This window comes from Scyliorhinus canicula, chromosome 4 (assembly GCF_902713615.1).
Source record: "Scyliorhinus canicula chromosome 4, sScyCan1.1, whole genome shotgun sequence".
Classification (NCBI taxonomy): Eukaryota; Metazoa; Chordata; class Chondrichthyes; order Carcharhiniformes; family Scyliorhinidae; genus Scyliorhinus; species Scyliorhinus canicula.
This window is the reverse complement of record NC_052149.1, coordinates 53585946-53610062: the sequence shown is the minus strand read 5'-3', so window position 1 is coordinate 53610062 and position 24117 is coordinate 53585946. Positions and strand designations below refer to the sequence as shown.

Genomic DNA, 24117 nt, shown 5'->3' with positions numbered 1-24117 from the left:
CCTCCAGTCTCCTCCCACTAAGATGTCCCACAACCTTAGCTAGGACTAAACACAATCCCTCAAATTGTCTACAACCCAGGGATCCTCCAAATCAAGACCATGTTCCATTAGCCAGCTCTCTGTAAATAAGTAAATGATTAAAACCAATGATTACGCCTTTACATCCCTTAATCACAGCTTTAGCAGACATGCTGCCTGTATGTATTTGAAGCCAGGTTTTTAAATAACATTACCACAACAAAATATAAAATTTAACAATTTCCTACATTCATCATATTAGAGATGCTCGTCAGGCTAAAGTTTCGAGGATTACAGTCTCCTATAAGCAGGCACAACCTCACTATTGCCATGCCTTTTAAATCCTCTGCAATATTTATTCAATTTTCCTTGGAAAAAGTGCTCCCAAGTCTGTCCCAACTATTCCCTGTGGTAAAGCATTCAATGCTCCAACAGACCTGTGTATAAAGACATTTCTCTAAAACCCCCCTCATTGGGTTTCTTGAACATTTTAAATTGCTGATACCATAATGGTAACTATTCTACCTATCAAAAATCTTCATAATTTAGTTAGCTCTATTAACTCTCCACTTAGATCTACCTGCTCCTGTGGTAATAATTCACGTGCTTTGTTTCCTCATGACTATCATTTTCCATTCCTGATTTGATATTTGGTAAATCTATGCTGATCACCTCTAGGACTTTAATGTCACATATATAATGGGTTACCTGAAATGGAACATGTTGCTATTTGTGGTCTAACCAATATTTTGCACAAATCCATCATTATTTCTTTACCCTTGTAGTCTGAGGTCCTATCCTTAAGACACAATTTTAAAATAGTTTATACCAACCTGCCCCTTTGATTTCAGGGCATTATTTATTTGAACTTCAGGACTCTCCCCTCGACTGACTTTCTCCTCTCTGCCCCAAAAGAATTGATACAGCACAGGAGGCCATTCAGCCCATTGTCTGTGCTAACTCTCCAAATTAATAATTCACCTGGTGCAATTCATTCCCCTGCCTTCTCCCCATAACCCTGTAAACATACACGGAGAGAAGGTGGGTTGAGGAAGTAGCAGTTGCATTGAAACGAGACAATTGCATTGAAATTTTAAATGGATTATTTTGCTGCCATTCAATGGGTCTCCTTCTGGTGAGACTGCTGGCTGTCTAAATATCGGACGAGTATACTTCTAGCAGTAAATTGGTGTTTTCTCTTATAATTTTAAATTTGTTATTCCTGTAATCAAGGCTTTAACAAAAAAAAAGCCACTTCCTTTTATATCTGTTAACCTAGCCAATCTGCTCCATTTCAAGTGTGCTGCTGAATCCATTGAACTAGTTTCATGAACTGCACTTTTGACTGAAGATCAGTGGAAAACTAGGAGAAAGTGTAAAGGGCCGTTCTGTCATTTCTCGAGATGCTCTGCTGACCTTCCCAAGTCAATTCTAATGTTTTATGTTTGAATGTCACCATTGGGTAAGTTCCTAATCACAGATCTTTTGCTCGTCAACTGCTCTCCAATATTCGTCAAATGATACAGACCCAGGAAACAAACCTCGGATCAGCATATTACGCATCAGGTGTGGCAAGCTGGACAATCTGGGTTTTAAGTCTATATAAAATGGTTAAACTATTAGTTGATCAAAACCAGAATATTTGAAATGAAAATGAAAATCGCTTATTGTCACGAGTAGGCTTCAATGAAGTTACTGTGAAAAGCCCCTAGTCGCCACATTCCGGCGCCTGTCCGGGGAGGCTGGTACGGGAATTGAACCGTGCTGCTGGCCTGCTTGGTCTGCTTTAAAAGCCAGCGATTTAGCCTTGTGAGCTAAACCAGCCTATTTGGCTTCAACATTGAAATTGCGTTAATACATGTGATTTTCCATATAGCTCTGAGCTTCATTTTCTTTTGCCATCATTGATGTGCAATTGTTACAATTGCTGCAAAAGCTATGCCTCTTTTACTTTGTTGTCCTGATAAAGAGATTAGTTAAGCAAGAATCTCAGCTTCTGATTCTCTGGTGTAAAGATCCATTAAAATGTTGCCACCAGGGGGTAGCACTCCACTCCAGGACTATTGCTCCACAATGGTACGGTTTACATTAATTGAAGCAGCCAAAATTGATTATTGAACCCATATAACTGTCATCTGGGATTTCTCCAATATTATAGTAGAAATCAGAATTGAAGAGATAAGAAATAGAACCATACTCAAAGTATAATATTCAAGGATTTATTTGAAAGTACCAGAATTTAACTTTGATCAACAGCATTTAAAACTCAAAAGAATCTTTGAAAATAAAGCATGCATACTTCAATTTTAAAAATACTCCATAAGTATTGTTTCAACACAATGGATCGCTACCTGGCCTAGTGGTTAAATGTGGTCAATTGTGCCATATTGACCGAGACGTTCTGCAAACATTTTCTAACAACTCCCCAAAGATTCAGAGGGTTTACACAAAACAACGGCTTCAAGTTTGATTCCCAAACTGTACCATGTCTCCTGAACTCAGGCAGATCAGTACAACTTGTATCAGTTGACAACAAATAAGAACATAAGAACTAGGAGCAGGAGTAGGCCATCTGGCCGCTTGAGCCTGCTCCACGATTCAATGAGATCATGGCTGATCTTTTGTGGACTCAGCTCCACTTTCCGGCCTGAACACCATAACCCTTAATCCCTTTATTCTTCAAAAAACTATCTATTTTTATCTTAAAAACATTTAATGAAGGAGCCTCTACTGCTTCACTGGGCAAGGAATTGCATAGCTTCACAACCCTTTGGGTGAAGAAGTTCCTCCTAAACTCAGTCCTAAATCTACTTCCCCTTATTTTGAGGCTATGCCCCCTAGTTCTGCTTTCACCCGCCAGTGGAAACAACCTGCCCGCATCTATCCCCTTCATAATTTTATATGTTTCTATAAGATCCCCCCTCATCCTTCTAAATTCCAACGAGTACAGTCCCAGTCTGCTCAACCTCTCCTCTTAATCCAACCCCTTCAGATCTGGGATTAACCTAGTGAATCTCCTCTGCACACCCTCCAGTGCCAGTACGTCCTTTCTCAAGTAAGGAGACCAAAACTGAACAATACTCCAGGTGTGGCCTCACTAACACCTTATACAATTGCAGCATAACCTCCCTAGTCTTAAACTCCATCCCGCTAGCAATGAAGGGCAAAATTCCATTTGCCTTCTTAATTACCTGTTGCACCTGTCAACCAACTTTTTGCGACTCATGCACTAGCACACCCAGGTCTCTCTGCACAGCAGCAAGCTTTAATATTTTATCATTTAAATAATAATCCCGTTTGCTGTTATTCCTACCAAAATGGATAACCTCACATTTGTCAACATTGTATTCCATCTGCCAGACCCTAGCCCATTCACTTAACCTATCCAAATCCCTCTGCAGACTTCCAGTATCCTCTGCACTTTTCGCTTTACCACTCATCTTAGTGTCATCTGCAAACTTGGACACATTGCCCTTGGTCCCCAACTCTAAATCATCTATGTAAATTGTGAACAATTGTGGGCCCAACACTGATCCCTGAGGGACACCACTAGCTACTGATTGCCAACCAGAGAAACACCCATTAATCCCAACTCTTTGCTTTCTATTAATTAACCAATCCTCTATCCATGCTATTACTTTACCCTTAATGCCATGCATCTTTATCTTTATGCAGCAACCTTTTGTGTGGCACCTTGTCAAAGGCTTTCTGGAAATCCAGATATACCACATCCATTGGCTCCCCGTTATCTACTGCACTGGTAATGTCCTCAAAAAAGTCCACTAAATTAGTTAGGCACGACCTGCCCTTTATGAACCCATGCTGCGTCTGCCCAATGGGGACAATTTCTATCCAGATGCCTCGCTATTTCTTCCTTGATGATAGATTCCAGCATCTTCCCTACCACCGAAGTTAAGCTCACTGGCCTATAATTCCCGCTCTCTGCCTACCTCCTTTTTTAAACCGTGGTGTCACATTTGCTAATTTCCAATCCACCAGGACCACCCCAGAGTCTAGTGAATTTTGGTAAATTATCACTAGTGCATTTGCAATTTCCCTAGCCATCTCTTTTAGCACTCTGGGATGCATTCCATCAGGGCCAGGAGACTTGTCTACCTTTAGTCCCATTAGCTTGCCCATCACTACCTCCTTAGTGATAACAATCCTCTCAACGTCCTCACCTGTCATAGCCTCATTTCTATCAGTCACTGGCATGTTATTTGTGTCTTCCACTGTGAAGACTGACCCAAAAACATGTTCAGTTCCTCAGCCATTTCCTTATCTCCCATTATCAAAACTCCCTTCTCATCCTCTAAAGGACCAATATTTACCTTACCTTAGCCACTCTTTTTTGTTTTATATATTTGTAGAAACTTTTACTATCTGTTTTTATATTCTGAGCAAGTTTACTCTCAATCTATCTTGCTCTTCTTTATAGCTTTTTTAGTAGCTTTCTGTTGCCCCCTAAAGATTTCCCAGTCCTCTAGTCTCCCACCAATCTTTGCCACTTTGTATGCTTTTTCCTTCAATTTGATACTATCCCTTATTTCCTTAGATATCCACGGTCGATTTTCCCTCTTTCTACCGTCCTTCCTTTTTGTTGGTATAAACCTTTGCCGAGCACTGAAAAATCGCTTGGAAGGTTCTCCACTGTTCCTCAACTGTTCCACCATAAAGTCTTTGCTCCCAGTCTACCTTAGCTAGTAATTCTCTCATCCCATTGTAATCTCCTTTGTTTAAGCACAAAACACTAGTATTTGATTTTACCTTCTCACCCTCCATCTGTATTTTAAATTCCACCATATTGTGATCGCTCCTTCCGATAGGATCCCTAACTATGAGATCATGAATCAATCCTGTCTCATTACACAGGACAAGATCTAGGACCGCTTGTTCCCTCGTAGGTTCCATTACATACTGTTCTAGGAAACTATCGCGGATACATTCTATAAACTTCGCCTCAAGGCTGCCTTGACAGACCTGATTAAACCAATCGACATGTAGATTAAAATCCCCATTATAACTGCTGTACCATTTCTACATACATCAGTTATTTCTTTGTTTATTGCCTGCCCCAGCATAATGTTACTATTTGGTGGCCTATAGACTACTCCTATCAGTGACTTTTCCGCCTTGCTATTCCTGATTTCCACCCAAATGGATTCAACCTTATCCTCCATAGCACCGATGTCATCCCTTACTATTGCCCGGATGTCATCCTTAAATAACAGAGCTACACCACCTCCCTGACCATCCACTCTGTCCTTCTGAATAGTTTGATACCCTCGGATATTTAACTCCCAGTCGTGACCATCCTTTAACCATGTTTCAGTAATGGCCACTAAATCATAGTCATTCACGATGATTTGCACCATCAACTCATTTACTTCATTTTGAATACTGTGAGCATTCAGGTAAAGTACACTTGTGTTGGCTTTTTTATCTCTTGTTTTGAATCTTAACATCTTGATCTGTAACCTCTCCTAATTTATTTTTCCTCTTAACTTTTCTCCTAATTTTCCTTGTCGTTGAACCCATATCTTCATGTAACAACCTGCCGCGTCGCTTATCATTGATGTTTTTACTTCCAGTTTTATTCCTTTTAGTATTACTGGGCCTATTCACTGAGCTCCCCTCAGTCTCTGTACCTTGTACTGTTGCCCTTTTTGATTTTTGACTATGGCTTCTCTGCTTTACACTTTCCCCCTTACTTCCTTTTGCTTCTGTCCCTGTTTTACTACCTTCCAACTTCCTGCATCGGTCCCCATCCCCCGCCACATTAGTTTAAACCCTCCCCAACAGCTCTAGCAGACCCCCCCCCCCCCCCCCCCCCCCCCCAGGACATCGGTTCCAGTCCTGTCAAGATGCAGACCGTCCGGTTTGTACTGGTCCCACCTCCCCCAGAACCTGTTCCAATGTCCCAGGAATTTGAATCAACATACCATCCTGGAGTCTCGATTGCATCCGCAGAACTGCCTGTCTATTCCCCATACGATTGAGTCCCCTATCACTATAGCCCTGCCATTCTTCTTCCTGCCCTGCTGTGCAGCAGAGCCAGCCACGGTGCCATGAACCTGGCTGCTGCTGCCTTCCCCTGGTGAGCCATCTCCCTCAACAGTATCCAAAGCGGTATATCTGTTTTGCAGGGAGATGACCGGAGGGGACACCTGCACTGCCTTCCTACTCTTGCTCTGTCTTTTGGTCACCCATTTTCTATCTCCCTCAGTAACTTTCACCTGCTGTGTGACCAACTCGCTAAATGAAGGGGTAAATCAGCTAAAGTCACTATTTCTCATCACCTTGCATTCCCTATTGGCAATATGATTGCGTGTTTGTGTCTTTTTGTGAGGTCAGGATTTTTTTCAGAGTTACTCAATATGATTGAATTTTCTGCTTACTCTGGAAGAATGCTACCTGGGTGGGGGAACAGCAACCAGTTGCTACCCCTAATCCATATCCCGGAGGAGGTGTTAACATGAACAGCAGAGTTGGGATTGGGCAAAACAGACTTCTCTCAAGCTAATACTTTCCTATAAAATATTAAGAGATTCCCATTACTACCGCACAGACATTGGTGCAATGTTTCTCACAACACTTCAGGTTTGTATGTTAATTGGGAATACTGTGTAACAATTTAGAAACGTCCTGAAAGTATAGTTGTGTATAAAATGTGATTAACTGGAATTATTTCTAGAAATCTTGAGTCAATAGTAATCAATTTGTAGAAAGCTTATTCAAGCAATTTGTAATTGAAACAGATCCTTGCATGCAAAACTGCAATATAGACTGCATATAAATCAGACAAATCAGTCACAATACCATAGGAATTCTTGGAAGTGTATACAGGATGGTATTCTGAGCCAATATGTTGAGGGAACCAACTAGAGAAAAGGCCATCTTTGACTGAGTTATGTGTACTGAAAAATGAATCATTAGCAATCTAGTTGGGGATGAGCGACCATAATATAATAGAAGTTTTCATCAAGATGGAGAGTAACTTTTACTTAGTTGATTCGGAGACTAGGATCCTGAATCTAAATACAGGAAACTACAATGATATGAGGCACGGGTTGGCTATGATGGATTGGGAAGCCTTACTTAAAGAAATGATGGTGGATAGGCAATGGCAAACATTCAAGAAGCGCATGGGTGAACTGCAACAATTGTTCATTCCTGTCTGGCTCAAAAGTAAAACAGGAAAGATGGCCAAACGGTTGCTTACAAGAGAAATTAGGGAAGAAGCATACAATTGGCCGAGAAAACAACAGACCGAGGATTGGGAGCAGTTTAGAATTCAACAAAGGAGGACCAAGGGATTGATTAAGAAGGGGTAAACATCGAACTTTTGCAATTACTACTGGGCGGCTAATATAGCCATAATTAGGAAGTGGGTCGTGGGGGAGGGATCGGTGTGGGAGCAGATGGAGGTGGCGTCATGTAAAGACAGAAGTGTGGGAGCATTGATAACGGCACCTCTCCCGTTCTCACCGGCCCGATACTCCACAAGTCCAGTGATAGTGGCGGCTCTTGAGAATCTGGGGGCAGTGGAGGAGATATAAGAGAGTGGAGGGAGCATCGGTTTGGACCCCGATTTGTAATAACCATCGGTTTTTGTACTAGGTAGGCTGGATGGTGGGTTCTAGAGATGGCAAAGGGCAGGAATTAGGAGGATGGGGGGGGGGGGATCTTATTTATAGACGGGAGCTTCCCCAGCTTGAAAGCCTTGGAAGATAAATTTGAATTGCCAGCAGGGAATGAGTTTAGGTATCTACAGGTACGAGACTTTTTGGGAAGGCAGTTTCCGGCCTTCCCGCTGCTGCCGCCACGGGGGATACAGGACAGAGTAGTCTCCAGTACCTGGGTGGGAGAGGGGAAGGTATCAGATATTTACCAGGAACTTTTGGAATCAGAGGAAACTCCAGTGGAGAATCTTAAGGGCAAGTGGGAAGACGAGCTAGGAGGAGAGATAAAGGTGGGTCTCTGGGCGGATGCCCCAAGCAGGATTAACACATCCTCATCATGTGCCAGGCTTAGCCTGGTACAATTCAAGATAGTCCACCGGGCACACATGATGGTGGCCCGGATGAGTACGTTTTCTGGGGTAGAGGACAGGTGTGCGAGGTGCGCAGGAAGCCCAGCATATCATGTCCACATGTTTTGGGCATGCCCGAAGCTTAGAGGGTTTTGACAGGGTTTCGCTATGGCAATGTCCACGGTGCTAAAATACGGGTGGTACCGATTCCAGAGGTGTTGATCTTTGTAGTGTCGGAAGAGCCAGGAGTTCCGGGGGCGAAAGAGGCAGACATCTTGGCCGTTGCCTCCCTGGTAGCCCGGAGACGGATCTTATTAATGTGGAGGGACTCTAAGCACTCCCCCTCCCATCGAGAAAATAAAGTTTGCCTTAAAGAGGGTCAATGGGGTTCACCCAGAGGTGGCAGCCGTTTGTCGACTTTCTCGGGGAAAATTAAAAGGTTAGCAGAAGCTGAATTCCAAAAGTTTGGGGGGGGGGGGGGGGGGGGGGGAAAGAGAGGGGTTGTTTTATTGTTGGGGGGTGTGAAAATTGGGATGGGGATGGAAATGCTTATTAAACCATATTTATGTCGCTGTTATTGTTATGACTATAGAAAGTTACAAATACCCTAATAAAAAAATTTTTTTTTTAAATGAAGGGGAAAATAGAGTACAAGTGTAATCTTGCAGGGAACATAAAAACTGACTGTAAAGGTTTAAAGTTTCATGAGGAGAAAAAGATTGAAGACAATAAATGTAGGTCTCTTACAGTCAGAAACAGGAATTAATAATGGGGTACAAATAAATGGCTGACCAACTAAATACATTGGTTGTATCTTCACAAAGGAGGACACAAATAACATACCAAAAATGTTGGGAACACAGGTTTGGTGAGAATGAGGAACTGAAGGAGATCAGTATTTGTAGAGAAATGGTATTGGGGTAATTGATGGGATTGAAGGTTGATAAATCCCCACGGCCTGATAATCTACATCCCAGTGCACTTAAGGCAGTGGCTCTGGAAATCGTGGATGCATTGGTGGTCATTCTCTCAAGATTCCAGTCTCTGGAACAGTTCCTACAGATTGCAAGGGTAGCTAATGTAACTCCACTATTTAAAAAATGGAGGTAGAGAGAAAACAGTGAATTATAGACCAGTAAGCCTGACATCGGTAGTGGGGGAAATTCTAGAATCCATTATCAAGAATTTTATAGAAGAGCACTTGGAAACCAGTATCAGGATAGGACAGAGTCAGTATAGATTTATGAAAGAAAAATCATGCTTGACCAATCTACTGGAATTCTCGAGGATGTAACTAGTAGAGTTTATGCAGGATAACCATTGGATGTGGTTTATTTGGGGCTTTCGACAATGTTCCACATAAGAGATTAGCATGTAAAATGAAAGAACATGGGATTAGGGGTAGTGAATTGAGATGGGTAGAAAATCTGGTTGGCAGATAGGAAACAAAGAGTAGGAGTAAACTGGTCTTTTTCCAAATGGCAGGCAGTGGTAGCAAAAACAAGAAAGCAGATTATCTGAATGGCCATAAATAAGGAAAGGGGAATATGCAACAAGATCTGGGTGTCTTCATACACCAGTCGCTGAAGTTAAGCATGCAGGTGCAATAGGCGGTAAAGAGCAAATGGTATGATAGAACATTGGACAGGAAGAGGTTATTCAGCTCCTCGAGCCGGTCCCACCTTCATAGCAAGAGGATTAAGTACAGGAGCAGGAGTGTCTTGGTGCAATTATACAGGTCTTGGCAAGGCCACACTTGGAATATTGTGCGCAGTTTTGGTCTCCTAGTCTGAGGGAAGGATGTCCTTCCTATAGAGGGAGACGGTTTACCAGACTGATTCCTGGGATGGCAGAACTGACGTGTGACGTATCAGCTAGGATTGAACTCGCTCGAGTTCAGAAGGTTGAGGGCATCTCACAGAAACCTATAAAATTCTTGCAGGACTAGACAGGATAGATGCAAGAAGAATGTTCCTCATGGTAAGGGTGTCCAGAAAAAGGGGTCACAGGGTAGACCATTTAGGACTGAGATGAGGAAGAATTTCTTCACTCAGTGGTCGGTCTGTGGAATTCACTACCACAGAAAGCAGTTGAGGTTAAAACACTATGGGCTCGATTCTCCCAGACAGGGAGAAATCGTAAGGCTGGCGTCAAAACCAGGCGGGTTTGACGCCAGCCTCCCCCTCCCCGACCGGGAAACGATTCTGGTCCCCAGTCGGGGCCAGTATGCCGCGGCCATGAACTCCGGCATCGCGGGCTTAACGAATTTCGTTAAGCCCGCTTGCCAGAGTTTGCGCCGGTTGACGCGTCACATGACGTCAGCCGCGCATGCGCGGATTGGAAGACTCCAACCCGCGCATGCGCGGATGACATCATCGCGCATTTGCACGAAACCCGCGCATGCGCGGGCCGGGATGCCCCTCAGCCACCCCGCGAAGTGATACAGCGGGGCGGCGGAAGGACAAAGAGTGCGCGGGAATCGGACCCACTGCCCGCGATCGGTGCCCATCGATCGCGGGCCCATGGCACCCTTGGCACGGCCGTGGTACTGCCGTGCCAATCGGTGCCATGGTTTTCAAAATCGGGACTTTACGGCCGTTTTTACGAACGGCCAGACCAGGTGTGTTTGCCGTTCATAAAAACAGCCGTAAAGGGCTTGGACTTCGGCCCATCGGCCAGCTGAGAATCGCTGCTGGCCGTAAAAAAACGGCGGCAGCGATTCGTGTCGGGAGTCGGGCGTGGGGGGGGGGGGGGGGGGGGGGGGGGAGAGAATAGCGGGAGGGCGTCAGACTAGCGTGGCCATAAAAATTTACGAACCCCGCTATTCTCCGCACCGTCGTGAGTGCGGAGAATTGCGCCCTATGTTTTCAAGGAGCAGTTAGATATTGCACTTGGGGCAAAGGAGACCAAAGGCTTGGGGGGGGGGGTGCAGGTGGGATCAGGCTATTGAGTTCAATGATCAGTTATGATCATAATGAATGGGGAAGCAGGCTTGAATGGCCTCCTGCTTATGCTTCTGTTACTTTTCAAAATGATTATTTGATAAAAGGATGTATATGTACTGAAATATGAAGCTTAAACTGAACCTGAATGTTCCAAACCTTGATAATACAGATGAGGAAGTAAAAAGCACACAATGTCACAAACTTTTATATTGTTCAAGAATGAAAATGTATTCAACTACAAATGAAGACAAACATATTAATTAATTAAATAACTGACCTGAATAACTCAATTTCATCATCCCCAAAAGGTTTGTAGTCCTCATCCTCAAGCATGCCAAGATAGGCTGCTTTCATGTACATGTATGTTGACTGTTAAAGGAAAGGATTAGGGCAACAGTCAAAACCAGCCATTTTACATTTATTTCATTTTGTTTCAATCTTTTCTAAATCTTTTTCCTTATAGTGATTTTTTTTTACATTATAGATACTACATAAATTATTTATTTCCAGTAATAGGAACAGCCAACCTGATCCTTCTCTCTTGCAATCAGAGATTATAAACAAATAGCCAATTTATAACACTAATAATACCAGTGGAAATTGGATTCCATGTCATCTTTGCAATATCAATGTTTTCCAATCAAAGTGGGGAGATTTCATCCCACCTATCCGACTTACATTTGAACCTAGCTCTAGGAGTCAAACACATTTTTCACTGTAATCTTGCCATGTCCTCAGACATCATTAAATGTCAAATGAGGACACACAGACGGAATTGCTGTTACAACTGCAACTCTGAATTTAAACACCATCATGGGCTCGTTTTTGATAGATTCTGTATTTACCATGCTCGTACTTCGGAAGCAACATTTTTATCATGCGTTTCAAAGAATAAAGGAACCTTGTTTTTAGTTAATTTTAAATGGTGAAAGCAGCTTATTTGAACACACTTCTCCTTGTCCTAGTGCAGCCTATAACTGAAGAGGTTTCTTGCTTGTTGTTGGGAGTGATATTTATGTCTTGTGGCACTTGAGATTTTCACTTTTCCAGGGAGCAGGTTACCCCATCATGCATTAAGAAACCATTTTACTGACTGGGACTTTTGTACTGTATTCAGCAATGTTTTAAAACCCAGTAGCAGTTTATTTTTCCAGTCTGTGTCCAGTGCAACACCAAGGAGTAAAATGATCTTGGAAAAATGTTCTGAAACCCAACTCCAAATCATCATTTATCTTTCCTTCAATCTTGAACTTTTCAGAAATGTCATTCACAATTAGGCACATTAGCAATAAATATATATTCATGAAACACATCAAAAACATCCACAAAGATCAATATGGAGTATAGTAAACATTCCTGCAAGTGTGAATAAGAGTTCTTAAAAATAAGTAGATGCACAACGAGATTTTCAGCCAGTTCCATGGAGCTGATTTTAAATAGCGAAGGCACCTGGTTAACAACTTCTTTACCGCATCCCTCTTCCTACTTTGCATCAGGAAATAACAAATTGGAAAAGCTAAAATGATGAAATCTCAATTCAGTGAAGAATATAAATAAAATGTGCTCAATATAAACCACGGAAAATTTTGCTGGAGGCAGACATAGAACATTACAGCGCAGTACAGGCCCTTCGGCCCTCGATGTTGCGCCGAACTGTGAAACCACTCAAAAGCCCATCTGCACTATTCCCTTATCATCCATATGTTTATCCAATGACCATTTAAATGTCCTTAATGTTGGCGAGTCCACTACTGTTGCAGGCAGGGCATTCCACGCCCTTACTACTCTCTGAGTAAAGAACCTACCTCTGACATCTGTCCTATATCTATCTCCCCTCAATTTAAAGCTATGTCCCCTCGTGCTAGCTTTGATCTTAGCTAGAGCTCAACTAGCTTGGCTTTAAATTTCCAATAGATAGTGTTGCTGCCTAATATTTGCATGACTCACTATACTTGGGTCTTTAACTTTTGTTATCATTGTACATGTGGACTTATATAGAGCCATTATTCAAAATGCATTGCTACAAACAAGAACCTCTTTACCCCATTATAAAACATGCCTATAATTATCAGAATTATATAAAATTCACGCAATGTTAGTAATCTTGTCTGCAAAAGTCTCTCCACATTTTGCCCGATGAGTTAGTAAAAGTATCAGAGAACTACATTAAGGATTGCCCTCATATTTCTCTAGCATCACACTCCAACTGCATTACTATGTCAGATTTGAACATTTTTCATGATCTCCAGAACATTAGGAATGCCACTGGCTTACTGATTAAATAAGTGGATCACACTGCAAATATGATTCGTACAACAATTACAGAGTACTTTATTCAAAGGTTTCCAATATGTAATACACAGTTTACCTGGATAATGCTTTTTTTTTTTTTAAATTTAGATTACCCAATTATTTTTTCCAATTAAGGGGCAATTTAGCGTGGCCAATCCACCTACTCTACACATTTTTGGATTGTGGGGGCGAAACCCACGCAGACACGGGGAGAATATGCAAACTCCACACGGACAGTGACCCAGAGCCGGGATCGAACCTGGGACCTCAGCGCCGTGAGGTGGTTGTGCTAACCACTAGGCCACCGTGCTGCCCGTGGATAATGCTTAAAAAAAGGAGAAGGATTTCATTCTTGAGTAATTAAAGTAGTCCATGAATCTTTATTTTACTTGCGTGAACAATGTTTGAATGCAATCTCAGGCAACACACTACTGTGCTGCATATATCGAAAAGCAAGACTCAGCATCCAGGGGTGGAGGGAGTCCTGGGGAGCAGCTGGATGAGGAGGGGAAAGTATCTGTCTTTCTCAGACCAATGTCACATGCAGAATTACCCTCACCTTGGACCACGCATTTTCTTTACACAATAGATCCGCATAGAAATATGCCATTTTCCACTGACGTTTGAAAGTAAAGCACCACATTAGCTCCCAGTAGCACATATGATGAAACTGCTTCCAGTGTTGCTGGGCCTCACAGCACTCCTCAAAACGTAGAATAGCCTAGAGCATTTTTGAACAAAAAAAGTATAAATAAATCAATCAAAATGAAGATTAACTTCAATTTGAGACAAACTAGAAAATCTGATGTTCTGCACTCTTATCTCATATATTAATATCCATTTTTCCCTCAAAATGTGTAGCTGTGATTATAGTTTTCAGATGACGGACAGAAGAACTCCCATGTCCTGAAATAATATTTTCTGCTACATTAAAGACAAAATGAGTCAAAACATCCCAAGCTATAAGGGCCAATTTATCATGAGCTGACATATTCAAATAAATATGCTATATAAAGTAAAACAGATGCTGTGTTATGTCATTGTTGCTCCATTGGAGAGGGAGAGAGACAGCATGATAGTGTATCCAATTAAAAATGCTACAGTTACACTTCTGGTACTGCTGACAGAACACTAATGTACATGGCTGCAAAACAAAACTTTACTGCAGCTTGTATGATAATACATTTCTACAAATTAGTCAAATCAAGATAGTTACAACAAGACTGCATTGTTAAGACCATTAGTAACTCTATTTAACAACTAGCTGAGATTTCTATTTGCACATGACAGAAATTGCTACAGTTATGCTCCTTTAGAATGATTAAGGATAAAATCTGCTAATTGTGTCAATGGAAATGAGACGGGTTCTATAACTCGTGGGCAAAACTGTTGTGTCAGGTTACTCCCATGTTGTCAAAATGAGATTTTGTCCCAGCTGTTTCCTTACTGCATCAATATTTCCTCTGATTTCTTCAATTCTTCCTGCAAAAAATAAGAAGATGGCACCCTGTAGGAACACAGAATTTCAAATTAAAATCCATGTGTTATCATTTAATAGCAATGTTTAAAATAAAATATTCATAAATCTCCCATAAAGTACCTTTGGATACCGTTGAAGAAATGGTAGTAGGAGGTGCTCTGCATCATCAACATCACCTTCGCCTGTCCCTGTTGAGAATTGCAGAATCTTTGTTACACAAGTTATAACATTGACAACATTTGTTTTTTTTAAAATAACTTTTATTGAAAAATTTTGTATTTATATAAAAACGAACCGCAATACAATACCAACAATAACAATAACAGTCATAAACATTCGCCCATCCTTAATGAACAAAACATATTAACAACAACTTAAATTAACACAGTATTAAGTTAAATAACCATAGAGAAAAAAAATAGAAACAATAAAGAACACCCTCCATTCTCCCCCCAAGATACCTATCTTTGAGCCAGGAAGTCCAGAAAAGGCTGCCACCGTTTATAGAACCCTTGTACTGATCCTCTCAGGGCAAATTTGACCCTCTCCAATTTTATAAATCCCGCCATGTCACTGATCCAGGTCTCCACACTTGGGGGCCTCGCATCTTTCCACTGCATCAAGGTCCTCCGCCAGGCTACAAGGGACGCAAAGGCCAGAACACCGGCCTCTTTCGCCTCCTGTACTCCCGGCTCCACCGCAACTCCAAAAATCGCGAGTCCCCACCTTGGTTTGACCCTGGATCCAACCACCCTCGACACCGTCCCCGCCACCCCCTTCCAGAATTCTTCCAGTGCTGGGCATGCCCAGAACATATGGGCATGATTCGCTGGACTCCCCGAACACCTGGTGCACCTGTCCTCACCCCCAAAGAACCTACTCATCCGAGTCACAGACATATGGGCCCGATACAGCACCTTGAATTGGATGAGACTAAGCCTCGCACATGAAGAGGAAGAGTTGACTCTCTCCAAGGCATCCGCCCAAGTCCCATCCTCTATCTGCTCCCCTAGTTCCCCCTCCCATTTAGCCTTCAGCTCCTCCACTGACGACTCCTCCACCTCCTGCATTACCTTATAAATGTCAGACACCTTCCCCTCTCCGGCCCACACCCCCGAAAGCACTCTGTCCATCGCCCCCCGCGAGGGCAGCAAAGGAAATTCCTCCACCTGTCGCCTAGGGGGAGCGCAAATTTATCTTCCAGTTCCCCCAGGCCCGCAAACCTCCCGCCAATAAACAGGTCCCTCAATTTACTGATGCCCACCCTATGCCACCCCCTAAATCCCCCATCAGTGTTCCCCGGGATGAACCGATGATTTCCACCTAATGGAGCCTCCATCGAGCCCCCTGTTTCCCCCCTATGCCGTCTCCACTGTCCCCAGATTCTCAGGGCCGCCGCCACCACCGGGCTCGTGGTAAACCTCTTAGGAGAGAGCGGCAACGGCACCGTTACCAGGGCACCCAGGCTCGTACCTCCACAAGACGCCATCTCCATGCATTTCCACCCCCCCCCCCCCCCCCAATCACCCATTTACGCACCATTGACACATTGGCCGCCCAATAGTACCCCAAAAGGTTGGGCAGCGCCAGCCCGCCTCTATCCCTCCCTCGCTCCAGGAAAACCTTCTTCACTCTTGGAGTCCCATGTGCCCACACAAAGCTCAAAATACTGCTAGTCACCCTCCTAAAGAAGGCCCTGGGGATGAAGATGGGCACTGAAAGAGGAACAAGAACTTCGGAAGCACTGTCATTTTGACGGACTGCACCCTCCCTGCCAACGACAATGGCAGCATGTCCCACCTCTTGACTCCTCCTCCATCTGATCCACAAGCCTGGTGAAATTATGCTCGTGAAGAGTTCCCCAGTCCCTGGCCACCTGCACCCCCAGGTACCTAAAACTCTCCCCTGCCCTCCTAAGCGGGAGCCTACCAATTCCCTCCTCCTGGTCCCCAGGGTGCACCACAAACACCTCACTCTTGCCTAGATTTAGTTTATAGCCTGAAAAGGTCCCAAACTCAGCTAGCAGCTCCATCACCCCCGGCATCCCTCCCATCGGGTCCGCCACATACAGTAGCAGGTCATCGGCATACAACAATACCCTATCTTCCTCCCCACCCCAAGCCCCTCCACCTCCCTGAATCCCTCAACGCCATCGCCAACGGTTCGATTGCCAATGCAAACAACAAGGGGGACAGGGGGCAACCCTGCCTGGTCCCTCGGTAAAGCCGGAAGTACTCCGACCTCCTCCCATTCGTGGCCACACACGCCATCGGGGCCTCATATAGCAGCCTCATCCATCTAATAAGCCCTTCACCAAATCCAAACCTCCCCAACACCTCCCATAAGTACCCCCACTCCACTCTATCAAAGGCCTTCTCCGCATCCAGCGCCACCACTATCTCAGCCTCCCCCTCAATCGCCGGCATCATGATGACATTCAACAATCTCCGCACATTCGTGTTCAGCTGCCTTCCCTTAACAAAACCTGTCTGGTCCTCGTGTACAACCCCTGGCACACAGTCCTCTATCCTGGTGGCCAGGATCTTTGCCAGCACCTTGGCATCCACATTAAGGAGAGCTATGGGCCTGTATGAACCACACTGCTGGGGGTCCTTGTCCCTCTTTAACATTAAAGAAATCAGCGCCCGCGACATCGTCGGGGGCAAAGTCCCCCCTTCCCACGCCTCATTAAGTGTCCGCACCAGCAAGGGGCCCACTAGGTCCACAAACTTTTTATAAAACTCCACCGGGAACCCATCCGGCCCTGGCGCCTTCCCTGACTGCATCTGCCCGATCCCCTTAACCAGCTCCTCCAGCTTAATCGGCGCCCCCAACCCCTCCACCTGCTCCTCCTGCACCTTCGGGAAAGATAGCCCGTCGAGAAAACTCTCCATTCCCCTCCTCTCCACCGTTGGCTCCGACCGGTACAGTTCCCCGTAAAAGTCCTTGAAGACCTCATTCACCTCTACCCCCTTCCGCACCACATTCCCACTCTTATCTCTCACTCCAGCAATTTCCCTAGCCGCATCCCGCTTGCGGAGCTGATGAGCCAGCATCCTACTCGCCTTTTCACCATGTTCATACACTGCCCCTTGTGCCTTCCTCCACTGTGCCTCCGCCTTTCTAGTGGTCAACAGATCAAATTTAGCCTGTAGGCTGCGCCTCTCCCCCAACAATCCCTCCGCGTACCTCCTATCTACCTCCAGGATCTTCCCCACCAGTCTATCCTTCTCACTCCTCTCCCCGTGTGCCCGGATGGATATCAGCTCCCCACGAATCACTGCCTTCAGGGCTTCCCAGACCATCCCCACCCAGACCTCCCCCGTATCATTCACCTCGAGGTACCCCTCAATACTTGCCCGGACCCTCCTGCACACCTCCTCCTCCGCCAACAACCCCACATCCAACCGCCACAACGGGCACTGGTCCCGCACCTCCCCCATCTCCAACTCCATCCAATGCGGAGCGTGGTCGGAGATTGCAATGGCCGAATATTCGGCCTCCTCCACTCTCGGAATCAGTCCCCTACTCACCACGAAGAAGTCTATCCGAGAATAAACCCTATGTACATGGGAGAAGAAAGAGTACTCCCGTGCCCTCGGCCTCACAAACCTCCATGGGTCCACCCCTCCCATCTGGTCCATAAACCCCCTCAGTACCTTGGCCTCCTACCCGTCCTTGAACTGGACCGATCCAGTGAAGGATCCAACACCGTATTGAAGTCCCCCTCCCATAATCAGACCTCCCGCCTCTAGATCCGGGACACGTCCCAGCATACGCCTCATAAAGCCCGCATCATCCCAATTTGGGGTATACACACTAACAAGTACCACCTTCTCTCCCTGTAACCTGCCCTTTACCATAACAAACCTACCCCCCTTATCCGCCACTACCTCAGTTGCCTCAAACGACACATTTTTCCCCACCAGAATCGCCACTCCCCGGTTCTTCACATCCAACCCGGAGTGGAAAACCTGCCCCACCCACCCCTTCCTCAGACGGACCTGGTCCGCCACCTTCAGGTGGGTCTCCTGAAGCATTGCCACATCTGCCTTTAGCCCCCTCAGATGAGCAAGTACCCTAGACCGCTTCACCGGCCCATTCAGTCCTCTCGCATTCCTCAGCCTTAAAATCTGCAAAACAGAGCAGGAGATCTCCTCCTCTGGTGCTCCACCGGCCACCATCTTGGAATCCTTCCCCCGTTTTTTTCTGGGGAGCTGCTGCCGTTTTTTTCCCCCTTTCCACTCGAGTCATGAAATGTGGAGAAAGTTGATCACCACACCTTCTCCCACCGGGAGACATCGAAAAAATTCCGCTTTGGGCTCTAAAAAGAGCCGAAAAAAGTCCGTTTGACTCGGGAGCTCCCAAATGTGCGGCTTCCTATGTCATCGCCGCCACCAGAAGTTCTTGACAACATTTGTTAAAATCGCACCATTTCACCAGGGCTATAAAAACGTGACATGGTAGTAGGTAATTTGTTCAATTATCATTTTTTTTTTCCATTCATAACACCTCCCACACTCTCCTGCCCTCCACCCACCATCCTTACGGTTACTGTAGAGGTCTAACAACCAAAATCAAAAATGCAACATAATTCTTTCTCAGAAGATATTATATGTAAAGAAAGCTTAAATAGGTCATGTACCTTGCCAATTAATGTCTTGTAAAAGAACAGAAATTATTCTGTATTCACTACTATAAGAACAAAAACTCCTTGGCCGCAATATTCACTTCCATAGGCCTCTGGAGCCAGTGCTATGAAGTGGGAGAATCTGAAAATAGCAAGTAAGGTGACTGCCAGGGTACAAGCAAGGATGTGCCGAAAGCATAGTGGGCTGGTGATGTCAACCAGTCCTTCCAGCTGATTTGATGCATGTTCTGCCAATTTGGACCACGCTGGTTCAGTTAACACCGTTTCCTATTTGCTCTCAGCCATTCAATTTTCAGAGTCTGCATGTGTTAGAATCCCTGCAGTGCAGCAGGAGGCCATTTGGCCCACTGAGTCTGCTCCGACCCTTAAAAAGAGCATCCTACACATGTCCACTCACCCATCCTTCCAGCCCCATCCCCTAACTCCATAACACAACCTACACATCCCTGGACACCAAGGGGCAATTCAGCATGGCCAATCCACCTAACCCGTGCATTTTTGGACTGTGGGAGGAAACACCCAGAGGAAACCCACGCAGACACAGGGAGAATATACAAACTCCACACAGACAGTGACCCAAGGCGAGAATTGAACCCGGGTTCCTGGCGCTGTGAGGCAGCTGTAACTTTTGAGCTACTCTCCTTCATACAAAGTTTATGGAAATACTGTGGTGCATTCTTCAAAGAGATTTGGTAACTCTAGATTTTGAAATCGGTGTTGCTACAGCCCGATGGGGAGTTGTCTGCCCTGAAAACAGAAAGCCTGCCAAAGTTATGGGATCCCTCTGGGGTTGCAGCACAACAGAGATGCAAAGGATCGGCTGCAGAAAGGGCAAGCTATCAACAGAGAAAGAAAAGAGAATGGCTCTCCACTCAAGGCCCTAATGACCAAGGGTATTCAGGGAGCACTCCTCCTATCTCCCCCTCAGCCAGGAGAATGTGTGAGGTGCCCACAATTTACAAAGGAGAAGGTTACTAAACTGTACCACTTTTTTCAACAGGACCTATTGCCACACAGCAAGGAGAAACTGGCAATGCCCTGTTGATCATCAAGATTACTGTTACACTGATTTGAAGTAAGCACATCCTTCCAGGCAGGATCAGGTGGCTTAGTCAACATTTACCAGATCGTCTTTCATCACTGATCTTCTATCCCATCAGAAAAAGAAGAACGAGCAGGCACATGACTTTACTAGGGTGGCAGGAATCCCAATGGCGAAAAGAGCATACATGAGACTCTGAAGGCACCACATGTGGACTGGAAATCATACCGGAAGCACAAAGGGCGGGATTCTCAGGTCGGCAATGGCAAAATCGCGATCGGCCGGAGAATACCCGTTTCCGGCCAAATCAGGTGGATACGCCACTTTCGCGATGCTCCCCCCCGCCCCCAGCCCCCTCCAAAGGGGCATATCGACAGCCTTAGGACGTTGCCAGAGGCCAACCCCCCGATGTTTCGCCCCTGACCGGCCGAGTTCTCGACGGTGTCGGTTGTGTGTGCTATCATCCATCGGGAACTCAGCGTGGCGGCTGTGGACTCAGTCCAGCACTGCCACAGTTGGGAGGGCCGATCTGAGGGCAGGAGGGACTTTGTCAGGGGCTGGGAACACTGTTTGGGGGGTGGTCCGGGGCCTGTGAGCCGCCCAAAGGGGGGGCATTATTTTGCAGGCCGGGTCCGCGTGCGGCTGGTGCTATGTTGCACGCTGCGGTCGCTGCAGGCCGACACAGTGCGCATGGGCAGCCATGGACCCGGCAATTCTCCGGGCCATATCAGCAGCTAGAGCTGGGTGCTCAATGCTGCTCGGATGCTAGCCCCCAGCTAAACGGAGCATCAGTGGCCATTTTGCGTCGGATTTTTAGGAGAAAAACGCCACCGTTCCCAAACCGGCATGAAGACATAGCCTCACAATTGGAAAATCCAGCCCAAAGTCTACCACCCTATTAGTGTGTAGTTTATGTGCAGCCATGCAGAGAACGCAATGTCGGTGAATGCCTGCTATCGTGGCAGGAGCCATAATACTTTCATCCTCAAGCAGTCAGCCGTTCCCACCATTTTTTGGCCATCGTGACAAACCACGGCTGGTTGCTTATTGACACCTGGCTCATATCTCCCCTCCATCTCCAGCTATATTACTGCAATGCGCTTCTAACAAATGGCATACAGTCGGAAGGAACATTGTGGAGCAAACCATGGATATCCTAAAGCAATCGGTCTGCTGCGTGAACAGCTGGAGTGGGAGCACTCCTTTACTAAGCAGAGTGGGTCCCCAAGTTCCTGGTCACCTGCCGTGTACTCCACAATGTTGCTATCATAAAGCATATCAATTATTCCTCAAAACAATTTTATTGCGTAATGATGCAATTGTGATTTCTACTAGAAACTAAGGGCCTGCAAAGAAACATGCCAATAAAAATATTTCATTACAGTACTGAAATAAATCCAAAACTGTAGAATTGATGGGATCATGTGTCTAGCTCTCCAAAAACCTTGATTTAATTTTCTGTTCACCGATGTGATTATCAGGGCTGTACACAGGATTATATAATGACATCACTAGCTTCATGCTTCCCCACGCCTGAAAAAAATGGTTACATATTTATACAGAGCCACATCAAGATTTCTGCTTTGTCATACAAAGAACATTACACCACATGAACAGGCCCTTTGGCCCACCAAGCATGTGCCGATCCAGAAAACAATCCAAGTTTATTCAATCTCTCCTCATAGCTAACACCCTCCAGACCAGGAAACATCCTGGTAAACCTTCTTTGCACTCTCTCCCAAGCATCCACATCCTTCTGGTAGTGTGCCGACCAGAATTGCACACAATATTCCAAATGTGACCTAATTAAAGTTTTATACAACTGTAATATGACCTGCCAACTCTTGTTCTCAATGCCCCGGCCGATGAAGGCAAACATGCCGTATGCCTTCTCGACCACCTTCATTGCCACTTTCATAGAACTATGGGCCAGAACGCCCAGATCCCTCTATGTCAATGCTGCAATTTACTGTGTAATTCACACCTGAATTCGATCTTCCAAAATGCATCACCTCACATTTGTCCGGATTGTACTCCATCTGCCATTTCTCTGCCCAATTCTCCAAATCTATCTATATTCTGCTGTATTCTCTGTATTCTCTTCAATATCTACAACTCCACTTATCGTAGTGTCCTCTACAAACTTGCTAATCAGACCATATAAATTTTTCTCCAGATTATTTATACATATTAAAAACAACACTGGGCTGAGCACTGATCCTTGTGGAAGACTACTATAGTTACAGATCTCCAGTCACAAGACTGTCTCACAGAAATGTCAGATTTACATTTCATTCTTGTATACGCCTGAAGGTTTCTTGCATTTGGATTGTTGGTTGTGTGCAAATGCCACAATACAAAGGCATAAACAGATATTCACAATGAGGCAATTGATAATGTGCATGCTGCAATACTGTATAAATATTCCAAGGCATAAAAAGAGAGGGCACTGCAGTTGAATCCTAACCTCAGGGAAGCCTCATACCTTCCAGGATTCACCAGTTTGGATTCTGCGGCCTCAGAAACACCTGCCTGGTCCCCTAATCATAGAAACCCCCATTATTAATGTTTTTCCAATGTTCTTCCAGGCCCCTGTACAGCGGAGACATTTTTGAAAAATAACAGGTGGGCTTCGCTGGCTCGGCCAGCATTTATTGCCCATCTCCAATTGCCCCTTGAACTGAGTGACTTGCTAAACTATTTCAGAAGACATAGAAGGGTCAACCACATTGCTGTGACCAGGTAAGGATTGCAGATTTCCTTCCCTAAAGGGCATTATAGTGAACCAGATAGGTCTTTATGACAATTGACAATGGCTCCATGGCCATCATTAGACTTTGCAGTCCAGATCTTTTTAATTGAATTCACATTTCACCATTTGCTATGGCAGGAATTGAACCTGTGCCACAAAGCATTAAACCTGGATCTCTAGATTACTGATCCAGTGACAATAGCATTATTCTACCACCTCTGCTTGACATAGACATGGACATAGCTCTGTTTGCACTCCCCAAAGAAACTATCACTCATTAGAATTCAGAACTGAATACTGGTTGGGACTCCTCCACTGCCTTCCTGGTTCTCCTTGTCCATCCTGTACTCACCCATTCCCACTTTGATGGCTGTGGAGTCACCCTATCCGGAAATATGCCATCCATGTAGCTCTCAGCCTCACAGATGTATTGGGGTGACACCAGCTGCTGCACAAGCCCCATGTGCATCCTGTGGTGCCTTGACATGCCTTAACTGACTTAACTTAAAACTTACATAAACAAACAATAACCAATCAGCTGCTTCTCGTGTTCACAACACTTTTTTTGAATAGGGAAGTTAATTTAAATGAACACAAGACTTATTTACTTGCGTATACTTAAAAATACCAAATTTAAAATTTACCTAACATAGCTACAAACTAAGTAATCAACTAAATATCTTTGTTTAACCTACTGTTCTCAATTAGAGAAATGAAACAACAATAATAGATACCTATCAAGTACCTACTTGTTAACTGAGCTCGATCCTTGATTTTTTTTTTGTTACTGAATATATACTGCCATTGCTCAGCTTCATGCTCTGTGCAATCCCCGAGCGTCAATCTTGCAGGTGGCTTTGAATAACTTGGTGTTCCGATTCAGTGCCATCCCAGTGGCTACAGCA

The 24117-nt window shown here is 44.9% G+C and overlaps 1 protein-coding gene across 1 annotated transcript in view; it reads right to left on the bottom strand.

Annotated features, from left to right (window-relative positions):
• ttc39a (tetratricopeptide repeat domain 39A) overlaps positions 1-24117 on the bottom strand; it is a 143266-nt gene that overhangs the window by 35622 nt on the left and 83527 nt on the right. The window contains exons 10-13 of the mRNA XM_038794269.1: positions 14888-14955; positions 14735-14794; positions 13847-14008; positions 11273-11364 (exon numbers count right to left, since the gene is read on the bottom strand). Coding sequence (XP_038650197.1) covers positions 11273-11364; positions 13847-14008; positions 14735-14794; positions 14888-14955 — 382 coding nt within the window. The remainder of the gene's footprint in view (positions 1-11272; positions 11365-13846; positions 14009-14734; positions 14795-14887; positions 14956-24117) is intronic.